We start from the raw sequence: 17,422 nt of genomic DNA, 5'->3' as shown, positions 1-17,422 counted from the left end.
GAAAAAAGTGATTATGAAAACTAAATTGCAGTTAATGACAATTTTGCAGTGCAGAAGCGAGATCAGGAATGCGTGTGCACATTGTAAAGATTGCACATTCTTTGTGTGCAACACTGAGGAACACGAGTGGATTTTAAGAGGATTATCTGTGTGAATGTGGGCACGTGAGCTCCTCCATTTGTTTCTTTGTGGGGACCAATTTGCAATTTTTAGTATCACGATAACAAGCATTTTAGTAGTATGATTTGCATATGTTCCTTTGTGTTATGTGATAATCAACTAAATATTGTTTGTGTTTTGGACTCTTGATCGAACAAAATGTGATTTCCTGTTTCCATAAAGCCTCAGAAATTAATGTTGGCAAGTATCCCATTACGCACATAAACCGTGGAAGCGATGTACTTGCTGAAGTAGGGTTAGAATGTTGCCATGGATTCATTTGCTTTCCCTATTTAAAGTCCCGATGTTTTAGATACGATTACGTCAAGGTAATGAAAACGACTATAAAGCATTTTCTGTGAGACTTGAATCAAAAAGCTAACACTGTCTTCTGTCATCATATTTATCATTCATCATATTCTCTCTCTCTGTCTCTCTCCGGATAAAATAACCACTTGCACGTCACCCTTTCAACGTTCAGCATCAACCATCTTCAATCCAACATGCACACGGTAATAAAAACGTTGGTTTATTCCCAAATATTTAGCCGCAGTAACTCGGAAAATGTGAAGATGACTATTTGTGGTGACACGTCGATGCTTAAATGCACAAATGCATGTGTGTTTACGTGCAGGCATGCACAAACACACACACACACACACACACACGCAGAAAGCCACAAGGACACAGATGGCCACTGCCCAAGGCCTCTTTCTAACGCATGAGCACACGCTTGCAGTTAGCCCGAATATACAAACGTGCACTTTCTCCGCCGTTCACATTTGGGTTTCATAAGTGGAACGTGGGATGGGAGACCATAGAGAGAGAGAGACAGGGGGGAGGACGGCCTGGGGCCTTCACATTAGATGGGACCCCACAGACAGAATAAAGCGATGTTCTGAGGGAGGAAAGACGGACAATAATGCTAAAGTAAAGGGCTCAAAGAGGCCGCACGCTCCTTATTCCAAAACACTTACTATCTTGACTCGGTGTCCCGGCGTGGCGGTGATGTCCCAGGTGCACTCCTTGCGGCTGGGATACTTGTCTGGCCAGTTAGGGCTGCTCAGGGTCCCACTGGGGCTGTGGATCTTATGCTCACACTCAGCTGAAGACACACACACACACACACACACATGCGCACAAAGAGGAAGTTAAAATCATAGCTGCACAGGAAAAGGTCAGAGGAAATGGAAAGGGAACAGGAAGGAGAGAAACAAGAGAAGCAAAAGAGAGAGAGAGGATTTCAAAGGAACACATCCTGATGACGAGTTGAGTGTGGGTTTCACATGGACGCACGCACGCATGCTTTCAATAAACACACTGCTACAGTGAGCACTTTGTCTGGATGGAGTATCTCTATCAGTATGTAGGACAAGTCCCACGTTACCTACTGAGGGAAAACTACGGTTATTATGCTGGCATTGGAACCTTGAATTTGTATTAGATAATTTTCCAATGCAGAGAAAATTATATTTTTTTAGACTTTTCATAACCAAAGCAAAGTTGTTGATTGGATGTAAGCGATTGGATGCCGAACATCTAATTACTGAGCTTTAAATTGTGTTCCTCACACACACAATACTTAATAAATTGTTATTACATTAACCCGTTCTGAAATAAGGGAATAAAGAAAAGGAAGAGATGTGGCGATGGAGACACGGAATTAATGCAGATGCTTTAATTGATTGTACGAGGGAACAATTTGAGTACAAATTGTCATTTTTATTTCTGTATTTATTATCAGGGGGAGTTCACATTAATAAATATTGCTGTAAATATGCCAGAGCCCACAGTCTTTTATTGCTGTGTTACTTCATCTTAAACTCTGTACTGTCCAAAAAATAGCAGCATCATTTGCCAAAAAAACTGACCAACTATGGCTCTTTACACTTTACATGAACCCTGTTAGCCGCGAGCAAATATTGCAGCGTAGAATAACTGGCTGCTTTCTGTGTCTACTGTGAGTTAAAAGAATGACTTTGTGTGCTTTCCGGAGGGACATTTTTTATTTAGTCAGATAAAAACTGAACCCATTTAGAGAATGAGATGGATGAAGTCTCCCAATGGGCAAAGTATTGAATACGGACGTCATACTCACACACTCACGCACTATTGTTACAGAAGATCCTCAAACAATTCAGCTACTTACGATTTACAAATTGTAAATTTGTCATGAATACCTGTGTTGCCTGACATTATCACTTATCATTATTGTTCACAACACTGCGGCAATGTAGTATTCAGATAAATAATACGTTTATTTTGTTTTTCACACACACGCTCTAATGCACACGCAAACACACTCACGTCCACGCACAGCAAGTCGGCGTTACAAACACAGCTTTCAAGCTCCCAGATGTTTGAAACATGAGTGTTTTTATGAGCAGCACAGGGAGCCTTTAGTGAGGTGTGTGTGTGTGTGTGTGTGTTGATGTGGTGCGTGTGTGTGTGCACACGTTCAAAAGTTCAACTTCAAAGAGTCGAGTATAATGTGTCAATTCAACAGTGATGTCTTTTGTGTGTGCGTTTGTGTGTGTGATTGAAGGGGAATTTGCTGATTTAGCTTCTAATAAATAATGTTCGCTGTTGAAACTTCTTCCCTTTCTGTGTTTCTCACACACACAAACAGCTTTGGTGAGTTGGAAGCAGAGGCGTTTCTAAGTTATTCTCCAGTCATTCAAGACCGCGCGAGTCTTTCAGTCATGTCCTTCAGTCCAAGTCCGTTCTCAGTGGGCAGAGTTGTACATGAGTAGCAACCCGCTTGTCAATGTACCACTCAAGTCTTCTATTCGGCACAACCCTGAAACCCGGGACGTCACATTTTCGACCTCTTGTGCATTTTTGGTTTACAGCAATCGATGTGCAGTTATGGGTCATATATCAGAAGCCATAGCTTCCTGTTGCTTTAAACATTTGACAGGTCAAGTTCAAAGAAAATCCCATGTCTTATGTCCGAACCAAGCTCAAGTGTATTAGAGCAAGTCACAAGTCTTCATAGACAAACGAATCAATCCAATATTTTTTTATCCCAATGCTGAGCATGAACATTTGACAGAATCCTTTCTTAAAACCTGCTACTAGCTGATAGCATGTGCTTTTAATGCACACAAATAAACATAGAATAAGAATGGAATGTCTTTGTAGGCAAGTATGTTAAGCCTCCCTTGCATCATTACTTTTGTTGGTCAAGTCAAAGTCTCACGTCCCCTCTCTTCACTTGTGACACACGCCGACGTCTACAGCAAAGAAAACCCGGGCTCTTTATTCTCTAACGTGGCTTTGCTTAAGGGAAGGGCTGTGTGATCGAAGGCGACCGCTGTGCACAACGATGCATGTGCACGCCGTTGGCCCTCGTGGCCCGTGTGTGTGTGTGTGTGTGTGTGTGTGTGTGCCGATGTGAATGGACGTGAAACCCACCTTCCTTACAGTCATGTTTGTTCTCATGCAGCACAAAGCCATGGCGACACTGACAAACGTACGAGCCCACTGTGTTGATGCACTCGTGCTGGCAGCCGCCGTTGTCCTTGCTGCATTCGTCTTTGTCTGTGAGAGACACAAACGCAACACGTCATTCTTGTGGGAACAGCGAAAAAAAAGACGGGGTGGACGGAAGCGAGGGGTCGAGCGCGCGGGGGGGTGGGGGGTTGGAACGATGAGAGCTTAAGGAAGGGGGAGGAGGGTTTTTTAGAGAGGAAAGAAAAGCAGCAGGGGTGGAGAAACAGTTACGTAAAGAGAAACTAGAACTTAAACAAAGGGTTTGAAAAGGTCCACTTTTAAGATAAAGTGACAAATAATGCATGAACATCCAGCAATCACAGTAGGCAAACACGATTTCCCAAATATACTGTAAAACTGCAATATGCTGTTCAAAATCCACCTGTAGAGAGTCAAAGCCAAGAGAAATGGTCAATGGAAAATTTGACTTTGACACTTGAACCAAGTGCCGGAGCAAGAAAAGAGTGAGTTTGTTGAGTATTGTTTCCATTTCACACAAGGGGATTATGTTTAAAAGAAGAAGAGTTCATAACCGACCCGACCACTGTTTAACGTAACCCATTAACAGACTGTGCACCTGAGCTCTGTCCTGCACACAATTACGCTCCCTCATGTAACACTGAGTTACTTTTGCCAAACTCATTGGCTAAAAAGTTGTCAGTAAACTTAAACGATGTTTGGTTTTCAGCATGAAGGGTACGCTGACTGGAAGGAGAGGAGGCATCCTGTGTGTGTGTGTGTGTGTGTGTGTGTGTGTGTGTGTGTGTGTGTGTGTGTGTGTGTGCGGCTGACAGCTGCAGTGATGAGACGGAAGACGTGGATCCGCAGGTGGCCGCACGGGAAGAAGGAGCGTGGGAGAAGGAGCGGAGAGCGTGATTTGTGACTGTGGAGCGAGAAGCCAGATTCCTATAAAGAGATGTGAGATTAGACACAAGCGGCGAGCCTCACCTCGAGTCGAGACCTGGGCGAATCAAACTAGATCTGCTTTTAATGAAAGCTCTAAATCCTCGTCTCCCGGTGTGTTCTGTCTGTGTCTGATGTGGTATTACGGCGCTATTGTGGGCTCAGTCTCACCCGACCGCGGGGGCTAAGAAGCTTTGCGGTCGATGTTGCACAGTGTGCATTGTGGTATTCTTCAGGTTAAGCACACAATTTCCCCCACGTGCACACGTGCGCGCTCACGTGGATTAGTAGTGTGTGGGAGGCCGGAGGGACCTCCCCAAAGCCGCTGGACCTCTGCCAACCAAGAGCTTCTGACAATAGGGAAGACACTCACACACACACACACACACACACTCACACAATATACAGTTCATCTCAGTAAGTAGTTTCCATGTGAAGCAACTTTATACTTTGACTTCCAGGTGTTCTGCACGTAGTTTGATTTTGTCATCCAGATGACAGTTTGACGCTGAAATGTCGGACTAAAGTCGCTTTTTGGGATCGGTTCAGCCATTTCGGGTTTAAGTTATCATAAATGTGAGAATAAGAAAAGAGATTTTTATTCAGGGGAATTTTCCTAAAATGGAATTAAAATCCAACAAAGGCATCCCAGTAACAGCGGGTATGGGATATTTGTTTTGGTTTTTACTGAGGAATCACAGCGGTGTCCCAATTCCATATTATGTCCAAACTCTGCCCGGCATGTGGTGTCCTCACACTTGGAAAGTAACATAATCAAGACATACATATTTATTCGTTTGAGTGTGGCGCTGATGATGAAGGTTTCCTATGACGCAATAGAAAAGAAAAACCTTTTCACGGCTCCAAACTAATTAAAACTAAATTCAATTTGTAATATAAATAAGTAGTGGACAGTTTCCAGACATTTCTGGAACACATCAGACAAGTAAAAATGATTTAATTTGAGGCATACAGCTGCAGTTTGATCAAAATATATATCTAATCACTATATATATGTATATATATATATATGTATATACACACACCTATATACCTTACACTTGCAAAGTCAAATAAAACAAGACATAACTATTTATGAGCTGCAATAACAAACAGATTGTTTTTACTTGAATGGCCGCAGAGGACCCTTCATTTTAACTGGATAAATGTTAAGATTGTATTGTTTTATTCTAATATTAAATTGGGACAGAGCACACGTTTCCCTCTGGAGGAGAATAGAAAGACGGGATCCGTCCATTCCCTCGACGCGCCGGAGACCAGAGCCAATCAAAGACTCCAATCGCGAGGTCGCGTTACCTCTGACCTTTGACGGGGTCGCCACCTTTTGTTGAAATGAAATAAAAACGTTTGAAAAACGTTTTGGGGGAATTTTTCAAGCTTCAAATGAGGGAGATGGAGGCACTGCTGCGACCTACACACACACACACACACACACACATATGCACACGCTCACAGGTGTAACACATGTGCCTTACCTGAGAAGAAGTGAGCCTTAAAGCCTTTTTTGGAGACGGTGTTGTCGGATTTAAACTCAATCCTCATGTTGTTGTACTGAGAGGTGATGACCTCGGGGACCTCAGTGCCGCAGTATTTACCATGCAGCTTAGAGTCGGATGAGAGGCCGCTGCGCACCTCCACGAAGTCGTATTTACACACCTAAACACACACACAAGGCTCTTGTGACACGCACCTCCGACCACCGCGCTTAGCGCCGCCGCGTCACTATCAGGCAACGCGCGCTCACCTCGTTTCCCTCCAGCTCGAAGGCCTCAAACTGCATGGAGATGCGGTACTGAGTGGGAGCGACCACCTGCCACACACAGTTCTTGTTGGGCGGGTACTCTTTGGGCCAGCCGGGAGTGCTGATGGTCCCGTTCAGCTTGGACAGGAGGCCGCCGCATGCCGCTGCAGGCACACGCACAGACCATGATTTAGACACAAACGCGCACGTCGAGGGGAATTATACCCGTGTTGCATGTTTCACCGGCCACGAGGACGGAGGTGCATGGCAAAAGAAGGACTTCTCTTTTACCTTCTGGTGGCAGTAGAAATCCCCTGATCATGCCAATGATTTTGAGTTTGAGTGGCTTGTATGCTGCTTTCTATTTAGTCCCAGAAGGGTTTTGTTTTGTTTATATGATGCAGTTAAGAATGCAGTCTCTGCTTCAACTTATGAAGCCGGATGAAAAGTGCTACAATACCTGCACAGTTTCCCTGCAGCGTTTTGCTCACAACACAACTCAGTTCTTGCTTTGCCTGCTCTTATATTTGATGAAATGAGCCTAAACGTCACTGAGAATACATATATCACAGATTCTTTTTTCCACACGACGGCTCTCTAAAGAAATTACTAATAGAAAAAACTATTTGGATATTTTTCCAGTGTGGCTTTCTTTTCCTGCTGGGAAGTGTGTTTGTTTCAGCATGTGGGTCAATGGTAGTTAATCTATTTTGTGTGATTAAAGCACCGTCAGAGCAGCGAGGAATGCGGCTTTGTGTTCAGATACATGTTTTTTCCTGTTGATGGAGGCAGTTCGGATGTTTTTATTTTGAGGAGCAACCCTCGTATCCTAAAGAACAGCACTCGGGGGCATACAAAGGAATGCACACGCAAACATTAATTTGGCATCTCACACACACACACACACACACACACACACAGTCACAGTTACCTTCACAGCTCTTCTTGTCGGGAGCGAGCTCGTAGCCCGGGTCACAGGCGCACTTGAAGCTGCCGAGAGTGTTTACACACCTCTGTTCACATCCTCCATTGTCTGGCTTGGCACACTCGTCCTCCTCTGAAAAACACACACGTCAACGGCGCATATATTTTCACACACACACACACACACACACACACACAAGAAAATGCTCTGGCTTGAAACGCCACGTCACAAAAAACGCAATCACCTCACGCACACACGCACCTTTGAAGAAGTTGGCGGCGAAGCCGGCCTTGTTGACCGTGCCGTCTGAGACGAACTTCATCCACAGCGTGTGCGAGGTTGAGCGCACGTCTTCAGGTTTGTCGTAGCCGCAGAATCGACCAATCAGAGGGCTCGTCTCCAGGGGGCCGTCTCGAACCTCCAGGTAGTCGTAAGCGCAGCTGTCGTGCCTCTCAATCTGCAACAAAAACCCAGAAACGCCGTGCAGGTTTCACACGTGCACAAACTGCTGTGAATTTTAGATCAAATATCTAAAAAAAAAAAACTATAAAGGAAAGACAGAGTTTGTAAGAATATTAAACCATCCTTAATGTGTGGAGCGGTTTGAAATGAGGTTGACCTTTGCTCCTGTGTGACCTTACAAGAGCAAAGTGAGGTTCGGAGCGGATTGAGTCCTTCAGCGCCGGGACATTTTTACAGCGCTTCACTAATCCTCAACGGCTCTGTGGCTCTTTGCACCGACACACCAACATACACCGCTGACATTATTACCTTACCAGCAGCTATACGAGCGTGAAATCTGACCCAGACATTCCAGAGCCAGCGCACACACACACACACACACACACGCACGCACGCACACGCAGGGTGACTCACCTCGAAGGCCTGGAAGCTGAGCCCGACGTTGTATCCCTCGGACACAGTGATCCTCCACACACACTCTTTGGACGGCCTGTAGTCATCGGGGTAGTTGGGGGACTGAATCTGTCCTGAGTCTTTGCTTATTTCCCCTCCACAGATCGCTGCACAGGAGAGAGCGATTAAGCGCACCGAGCAACCGCACCCGAGCACGTGTAGGAATGAACAAGGACACCTTTCACTAAAGTCAGACATTTAACGCACGTCGGTTTGCGATTTTATCATCCAAGCACTTTTAATTCTACGGTGGAAATGAGTTACCTTCATAAATGGCGGCGAAGCCTTTTCCCACCCAGTTGCTGCTGCTGCGAAACTCAATCCACATCCTGCTGTCCGTGGAGATCAAGACTTCAGGAACTTTGTCTCCACAAAACCTCCCTGTTAAAAACAGACGCACGCAAAAACAACCCATGTGAGAATCAGAACTTGTGCTGTCCAGTGATTGTTGATGAAACGTAGCCTTTTGAAATATGATGGGAAACTCCAGGAATATGTCTTTGGCGTGCTGGAGACCGTTTTACTCAATGAAGGTGAATCATTCTCATATATTTTGGAAGCCTCAAACTGTATTCAAGACTCAAATATTCCTAAACTTGGTGCCTCTTTATGTGGCCCATGTTTAGTTCTTTTGAAACAGAAGAAGGATACAAAGCTGCTGCAGGCCCTTATAAATGACTAGAAAGTGGGTAGATCTATTATTGGCTCAAATGGGGGGGGTTGGTATGGAATAATTATAATGGAAATGTCTACATAGTCTGTAAGGATCCCAAAAAATAAATGAAGATGCAAATGCAAAGCAGACTTTGTATGACTTTACTAACGTTTCCTGTTTCTTTTCTCTGTATACTTGACGGGAATAATACACTGCGGTCCGGGCGTACGTCTGAAAGTTAACCAAAGCAATTGCTCACAGATTAAAAGGAGAAGGACACACGTGTATGAATGCAGGCTGTGTACATGTGGAGAAGCTGGAGGTTAATGCTGTGTGTTTGTCTATAAACGAGTGTAGACGTGCATGTAAAGATGGATGTATTCTACTGGAAGAGAAGACTGAAATATATACTGAAGATTTTTACATGCCCTTTTTCTGTGTATATGCATTTTATAATGCTTATAAATAAAACTGGGAAAAAAGGGTTCATGTCAAAGCATGGAAAATCTTTTGTACAGTTTTCAAAATAATAAAAAAAAAATGATGGCAACGCATAAAACATTTTTGATTTAGTGCTACAGTCACAACATCAATCATGTGAGGGGATTTCGGTTTGTTATTTCAGCAGAATTGAAAAGCTAATGAAAGAGCAAGCGAATAAGAAAAGCCACTTTATTACAACGGGACCAACGCTCCTCCGGCTGACTGTCCCTTACCGAGCAGGGGGGCTTTCCTCCAGTATCCATCCCGGACCTCGATGTAGTCGTACCAACACAGACTGCTTTTATACAAATCCATGGTGGTGAAGTTAAGGACAATCTGAAGGAGCAAAATCAAGTATTTATAACATATTTGGTACAGATGTTTGCACCTCTGAGGCCAGAAGAGGAGAGTTGGAAGAGATGAAATGCTCCTTTGTGGTGAGGATTTCATCGATGGACGGGATTCCTAATGTATTGTTAGTGCATCCAAATTCACTGCAGGGTGCTACTGTGTGTGTCTGTGTATGTGTGGGTTTGTGTGTGTGTGTGTGTGTGCGTGCACCTTTTCTCCGGGGGTAACAGATATTCTCCAGACACAGTGTGTGTACGAAGGGTATCCGTTCGGGTAACCAGGAGACGAAAAGTTGCCCGTTGACTCTTGGAGAGTCTCTCCGCACGCTGCAACACACACACACACACACACACACACACACACACACACACACACACACACACACACACACACACACACACATGAATACAACAGATTCTTTTTAACTCTCTGATTGAGAGCACTTACCCACTATTTATCCACGTGGGGGTCCGACCACAGTGGTTAAGCCTCTTTATCGTGTAGCATAATTAACCACAGTCACTTACTGTCAGACCGGAGATCGCAGATCTTTTAATTCACCAAAATGAAAACAACAAAAACTATTACTAAACTACAAAAACTATTACAGCTGAATTTGGATTCGGGGAAAATAGTCGGGACAATAATGCTCGCTTCATCCTTCATTCTCGCAAAAGGAGGTTAGCCAAATGCGCCCCTCCTATCCCATCATGCATGCTGTTTTCCCCCACAATGCCCTGGGGCTCTGTTCATCCGTCAGTGAATATGGTATCACTTATGACCTTACACGGTTGAAGTTGTTCCTATTTCCAGCTGGGACACAGCGTTGTTCTCGCCCCAGTATCAAAATTAATTTAGTTGAACGACAATGTCCCGTAATATGTGGGGAGTTAACATCGACAATAAAAATAAACGTCATCCTGCATGTTGTCAGATGAATTGGATTTTCCAAGGACCAAATTAGTAATAATACAGACACAAAAACAGAGACATTGGTAAATTCAATTAAGAGAACAAATATCATTTAATCTGTTTGTCTCAGACATTGTGCGTGACCTGGAGCATGAACCTGTCTTGGGGATCTGATGTGTGTGTGTGTGTGTGTGTGTGTGTGTGTGTGTGTGTGTGTGTGTGTGTGTGTGTGTGTGTGTGGGGGCCAAAAAGGGACGGCAGAATTTGCAATCGTCAATCGTTGCGAAATTACCGCACAGCTCGGAGCCACAACAGGGACCGAGGAGGACGTCCCAAACAACACAGTTGTTTGCGACTGATAGGAAGAGTGTGTTTGGGACCCCAAATCAGAGAGTCTGACATTGATTGAACAAATGACTCAACTTCGCCTCTGTGCCTCGGAGAATCGAGGGCCGGGTCCATCTTCACACCAAAGATGCGAGCGGATAAACAGAGGTCATGTTTTGTTTCCTGGTTAGAATGACTAACGTCCCCCTCTACACACACATACACACACACAGACCCACACACACAGACCGTGGTCTTATAGTAGATCTGTCAGTACCTGGACATCTATACAGCTTCCTTGCCTGTGCAATGTCTCCTTTACTGAGCCTGGTTCGCTGGCCAATAGCTGGCCGGACCCCGTTTTCATCTCTGGACGGCAGGATGGTGTCGAGGAACATCCCTCTACAAGGAAGGAGAAGGGAGAGTTATCCCACATCATGTTCTGATTTCTAGGAAATCAAATCAAAGATGTAAACAATATACTACGTAACTTATGGTCCAGACAGCATATCTTCATCATGTTGATCAAAGATGATGATAAATACAGTTAATGTTGAACATGTTTGTGGGTTGTAATACACCTATAATAAGTAATTCCCTGCACATGCTGCTGTGATACCAAAATTTCCCTGGTCACTAATATCTAGTGACCAGGAAAAGGAAGAGTGGCCTATTTTCTGTATTCCTTTCTCTCATGTTGTGTTGAGCCATCACTTCCACTACACAACACTAAACAACATCTACATAGAAAAAACTCCTTTTAACTTAAGGGAAAAACCTCTGAAAAGCACAAGTCAGGAGATGGTGCGTCTGGTTACCGTGAGAAGGTGTTCCTGGCGTAGTGCATGATGCTATCAAAATCATATGGCTCCCCGAGGGAGTTGACCTCGCCTGGCTCCATCTTGAGGAAGTTGTACTCCTGGCCTGCGAAGCAACACGTACAAAACACACAAATGCAAGGAGAGCGGCGGTTGAAGGTTTTGGTTCGGTCAACAATACAGAGTGCAAACAATACAAGAACGCACACAGCTCCGGACTCACACGGTTTAATGATTTCAGTGCTGACGTCTGAGTGGGTTTGGCTGCGTAGTGCAGAGCTGCGGTATGTGAAACAAGAACTTGTGTCGGGTCTGATTCATAGCTGCGTAATGCGATTCAACACCTGTCAGATTGTGTCGTGGTGCACAGGAGTGTGTGGGAGGAAAAGGTGTCAGGGGGGGTTGAGGTCACTTCACAGTCATTAAAAATCTCATTCACACCCACGCAGGGTTGGAAACTTAAACACACACACATGCACACGTTGTCTTCCCCTGGTCCCCGGCAAGGAACAACCCTGAGGGACCCTCAACCCAGGTGCATCGTGGGTCCTTAGTCTCACCTGGTTGGATGTTGTCGCGGATGATGGTCACGTGGTCGTCCCGGTCGGGCCGCGTGTGCTCGTGCCAGAAGCCGATGACGTGGCCCAGCTCGTGCACCACTATGCCAAACTTGTCGCAGTTCTTGCCAATGGAGATGGCCTGGGGCCCGTTGCCGCGACGACCGACGTAGGAGCAACACCTAATACGGATCAGTGAGAAGTCAATGGCGGGGAGGCAGGCAGGTGACATTCACAAGAATTTTGAGAAAGTTCAAAAAAAGCATCAGCAGTCCCGTTTGGACGCACGCACACAAAGGTACACGCACACACAGTCTTTTCAGGATTTCCTGCCCTGCACTTCGTCCACCCGAGGGAAATTTATTTATTTATTTACATGCAGTGCTGCGATAAAGCTTCACTTTCATAACCCCATGTGAATAAGCTGTAATTCACAAATCGCTGCTCACACACACACACACACACACACACACAAACAAAAGGCAAACACACATTTTTCTGGTTAGCCGAGACATCTGTGCCAGGCAAACAAATCTGATTAAAGTTGTCTATAGATCTAATTGCAGGGTAGGGATAAGCAGTCGGTGGAATAGATATCGTCCTTTCTTATAGCATTTGCAGCTCCAGTATCAGCACTTCACCCAAAACAGGTGCACCAAATACACTGTGGTTCTCTTATAAAATAAAAGCCTTTTGTTTATGCATTACACTCTGTCTTTGTCAGTTTCTGTCACGTATCCAAGCGGCGGGGTATTTTTACATCAGATTAAAGTGTCTAATCTCTGATGCAGCCAACCAATCACAAAGCAGGAGCCGACTACCATCATCTGTTAACATGCAGATCTTTCATTTTATATCTAATATGCCGGAAAGCCTTTTGCTGGATGAATCACAATAATTCAACTGCTGTCGGTTCAATCACTCTTGGTCAACTAATCAATTAATAGATGTACCATATTAACACTTTAAAGGTCATACTCTGTTTATTTTACTATGTTTCTTCAGCTCGGAGAAACAAACCCAAATGTTCCGATTTCAGCCTCTTCTAAAACCTTCCAATTCACAAGCCCCTCTGTACAAACACACTATGACCCCACCGCGCTGCCACTCGACAGAACAATGCACTTCTGCAGCGTACGAACAAAAAAGACTGCACAAACATACAAAAAGCGTGGAGCGAGCGGCGTGATTGGTGGGATTGGGGAAACAGCAGCAGGACAGGAAGGAAAGTGGAGCCATTGTTGAGTGACCGTATCGTCTCTCGCTGTGACAAGGTCACCGCTGCACTCTAGGTACACACACTCACGCACAACCGCACACACGCGGGTTCAGCCTACCCACCCGCAGGGCCTGTAGGTGAACACGATGTAGCTCTCCTCATCCGTCTTTTCAATGAAAGTTACGCACGTCTGTTTCTCCCAGTGACGCATGGCCTGCTTGAACATGGCCCTCTGGCTACCTGGAACACACGCGTTTCACATCCTACTGTTTTTATGCAAGATCCCAACGTTTCGTGTGTAAATTTACTGCCAACCCGTACGGTACAGTTGCTTACCGGTGAAGTTTCCCCCGATGACGTAGGGAATGACTCCCCCGGGCCAAATCCTCTCCGCGCGGGATGTGGCCGCTCGACGGATGCGGCTTTTCACAACGTTCCCGGTCTTCCCACCTTTCTCAGTTTGGCTCTTGGGATTGGCAGCTCCCTCGCTGGAGTTCTTGGGGAGAAAGTCTAAGCGGCAGGAAATAGGAGTTAACTCTCCCTTTGGCAGAGGTCCTTGCTATGTGTGTTCAAACTACATGACTGGTTTATTCATATAAATTATTTCAAATTCATACATTTTTAGCTTGATATTCACTTTTTTACTGTATTGATGCCTTCCTGAATATTGATTTGTCCCACATCCCAGATTACTGTTCTTAAGATTAACATACTTAAACTTGCTTGGCATTGTCGTCAATTGCGGTTTTCATGCTGTATGGAAATAATTGAAAACCTGTGGCTTCCCAGAAGATCTAGGATGCCATTATTGTATGTCTGCAGTAAAGTAAAAGACATATGATTTGTACTTTCTTGACTAAAACGTCATAAGAGGGAGAAGTGAAATTTAGGTTCCTTACCGAAGCCGAACCTGCGTATTCTATCAAGCAGCAGATATAAGGATCCGCTTTTCTTAGAAACGGCGTGTTCCTCCAGCCCACCTGACACGCAAGAGCCAAGAATGAAAACACTGACAACGCACGATAGGTGCTTTTATCTGCTTTACGACCAATGAGAGAAGGAGTTTCAGACGAAAACACGGGGGACATCATTAAATGATGACTGCCGAGTGAGGGCGACGGGTCGAGTCCACTCACCAGACGTGTGTCCCTGCCGGGAGTGTGTGTTTGTGTGCGTGTGCTGTGTGAGGTCTATGGTCCGGTCAATCTGGAACATGCGCAGGTCCTCTTCGTCTAAAGCGATGTCGCCCCAGAATGCAGCTGGAAGGTCAGAGAAGAACACGTGTGACAATCACGACCAGCAGCAGAATCACAGGCATAATATACTGCATGTATAATATGGGGGGAAAAAACAAAGAGGAAGAGGCTCGTAACCGTGGAGCTACTCTTTGGTCAGCAAATCGATAAATAAATTGAATCCTCTGGTTATTGATTCTGTGAGTGACAACACTGTCATACCAGTGAGCGCAGTTTCATTCACTCCAATTACACACCCGATACTACAATCAGAGATCTGTTTGGCATTTTATTTACACACTGATCTGTGTGTTTGCAAGGCTCAAAATGAAAAAGTCCCGACCGGCCCCAATAGGCTCAGCCTTTGGAAACACAGATTTTCTTAAATATTCCCTCGTTTTGCCACCAACACTCCACTGCAAACTTTGGGAGACGATTTCCAAAAGAATAATTTAGATGGTTGGATGGATGAGTGGACGTACGGTTGGATGGATAGATGGATGCATAGAATTCTGTCTTCTCTTCCTCTCCTTCGATATCTACTAAACAGCCTCCAACAAGAATCAGCTGAGTGAAAGTGGCCTCCACAGGGACTCTAAGACACTAATACATTAACAATGGCGTGGGAGAAACTTGTCACTTAGCTAATCAGGATTGCCACTAAAGGAAACGGGGGGTCAGGGTGCCATTGTGCTCGACTCCGGGCTATTGTTGAAGACAGGAGCAAACCACAAAGACCACAGATTGTTGACAAATCGTATCAGAAACAACCTGGGAGTGTGTGCTGTTGATATAGCTATTTAACTTAAGGATGACATTTACAGGAATAGAGCTGCTGTGAATGTATTATTATTTCTCATAAATCTCTCATGTCGACAACTCCAGTATAACTCTAACTCTTGCTATAAATATTCAGTTTGCTGTAATAAAATAAAATACAAACATAAAATCTTTGCATCTGAGAAAGTGGAACCGGCAAATGGTAAAATGCACTTTATTTACTTTAGTTACTGGTTGTTTTGTCATCCTATAAATCAGCTGATTCAAATGTTACTAATAACGATGGGTTGTTATTATTGATTAATCATACTGTGTCTATAGCGCTTTGTAAGGTGGGTTCAGCTGTAAAGAATCTCTTAAAGAATGAAATGTGCAGATGTAATGAACTTTGTAAAATGTAGATGTCTTCTGCTTGTGCATTTTTTCTTTTCTTATATTTACAGAAAATGTTGAACTTGTTAAGAAACGTAAAAAAGTAAAGCACTCAAACTCAACATCCATAAAATTAAAGGTTTATTTGATTCCGTAGAGCGTGTTGGTGGTGTGACTCCATATAAAGCCACAAAAATAACCCAATTACACCATTCCTGGTACTAAGATGTGGTCTGAACAGGCGCTGAACAAAATGCATTCTGGGCAACACTCCCGCCCAGCCAGGAAAACCACCACAAGGGTGCAAAAGGGATCCACCCTCCACCTAAAGAAACTCACACTTCCCCAGCAAAAGATCATCATCCGTGTGCGTTTTCCTTTGAGATAGAATCAGATGGCCGATGCATCTGAAAGGATATTCCCCAGGCATCCCTCTCTATTTGTGGGACGGCGTGTTTGTGACACTACATAGCTTCAGATATTTCAGGAAAACAAGAGAAACCACAAGGACTAAAAAGTTTTTCCTCGGAGAAAAGGAGCCGCCACAAGCAGGCGAAGCGAGACGGGAGGAGGGAGAGTACAGTGATAGTTTGGGCCCATTGATTGTCGGGGTCTTGTTAATCCATAGAGATACCATAAATAGCCCAAAGTCAAGCCAGTGGGCGGTCGAGGGGTGAGAACGGCGAGGCGGGGAGATGCAGAGGGAAAGGTATTGATCCAAAAAAAAAAAACAGGACGTCCCAGGAGACTTACATCATGCTGACCAGGGCCTTGCTGTTCGCCCTTCAGCAGGGGCACTGCAGCAAACACACACACACACACGAGCGAGAATAATGCACCAAACACAAACTGAGAGGCCGACTTCCCTCACGCGCATCCGGCAGCTCACACCGTGGCGTCGGCCCCGGAGAGCGAGCGGATCGTTTCTTTGGTGCATTGATCAACTTCTCGGCTGTCGGCTTTGTGCGTGTTTACTCCGCCGCCTGCTAGGATTTGTCAGACGCAGAATAGTGGCTCTGTGTGACACTTAGTCAAATACTTAGTGCCTCGGTGAAGCTGCGACTGTGACACATTTGTGGCTTGTACGAAATACAGCAGCTATGATCTCAACTGGCCGCAGATCTGAAATCCCTCCTGTTTTCACTTTTTTCACTAAAAAAGTAAATTACTCAAAGGTGGGTTATGCTTTTTATTTATTTAAGCAGACATTTCTACGGGAAATGTATTTAATCTGTTGTTATAGCGCCTTCAATATTCTAATGATTGATGGTTTGATTATAATGCTGAAGAATCTGTTGATTCCATTTACAAGTCGCTGCTTTAATGAGTGTTGTTAAGGGATCAATAGCTTACTTCTACAGAAACTACAGTATAATACAGTATAGAGAATGATGCACCCATGCTGCTGTGTGTCTAACACACACACACACACACACTGCTAAGCTCCTCATTAAGCGATTATAAGGTCACACTGTCGGGGCCCTAAGAAGTGTGCGTGTGCTGGAACATGTGCATGCGTGATATCATTATACTGTATATGACTGACTGTGAATG

The 17,422-nt window shown here is 44.6% G+C and overlaps 1 protein-coding gene across 2 annotated transcripts in view; it reads right to left on the bottom strand.

The window, feature by feature from the left end:
• Positions 1 to 17,422, bottom strand: part of tll1 (tolloid-like 1) — a 30,602-nt gene that overhangs the window by 3,912 nt on the left and 9,268 nt on the right. For both annotated transcript variants that reach the window (XM_040186161.2, XM_078109226.1), the window contains exons 3-19: positions 14,618 to 14,740; positions 14,381 to 14,461; positions 13,818 to 13,991; positions 13,604 to 13,721; positions 12,266 to 12,444; positions 11,706 to 11,811; positions 11,165 to 11,289; positions 9,859 to 9,974; positions 9,531 to 9,633; positions 8,424 to 8,540; positions 8,121 to 8,266; positions 7,506 to 7,701; positions 7,251 to 7,376; positions 6,323 to 6,483; positions 6,054 to 6,234; positions 3,577 to 3,702; positions 1,137 to 1,264 (exon numbers count right to left, since the gene is read on the bottom strand). In XM_040186161.2, coding sequence (XP_040042095.1) covers positions 1,137 to 1,264; positions 3,577 to 3,702; positions 6,054 to 6,234; positions 6,323 to 6,483; positions 7,251 to 7,376; positions 7,506 to 7,701; positions 8,121 to 8,266; positions 8,424 to 8,540; positions 9,531 to 9,633; positions 9,859 to 9,974; positions 11,165 to 11,289; positions 11,706 to 11,811; positions 12,266 to 12,444; positions 13,604 to 13,721; positions 13,818 to 13,991; positions 14,381 to 14,461; positions 14,618 to 14,740 — 2,306 coding nt within the window. The remainder of the gene's footprint in view (positions 1 to 1,136; positions 1,265 to 3,576; positions 3,703 to 6,053; positions 6,235 to 6,322; positions 6,484 to 7,250; positions 7,377 to 7,505; positions 7,702 to 8,120; positions 8,267 to 8,423; positions 8,541 to 9,530; positions 9,634 to 9,858; positions 9,975 to 11,164; positions 11,290 to 11,705; positions 11,812 to 12,265; positions 12,445 to 13,603; positions 13,722 to 13,817; positions 13,992 to 14,380; positions 14,462 to 14,617; positions 14,741 to 17,422) is intronic.

The sequence above is a fragment of the Gasterosteus aculeatus genome, chromosome 9 (assembly GCF_964276395.1).
Source record: "Gasterosteus aculeatus chromosome 9, fGasAcu3.hap1.1, whole genome shotgun sequence".
NCBI lineage: Eukaryota > Metazoa > Chordata > Actinopteri > Perciformes > Gasterosteidae > Gasterosteus > Gasterosteus aculeatus.
Note: the sequence above shows the minus strand (reverse complement) of the source record. Positions and strands in the feature narration are given on the sequence as shown.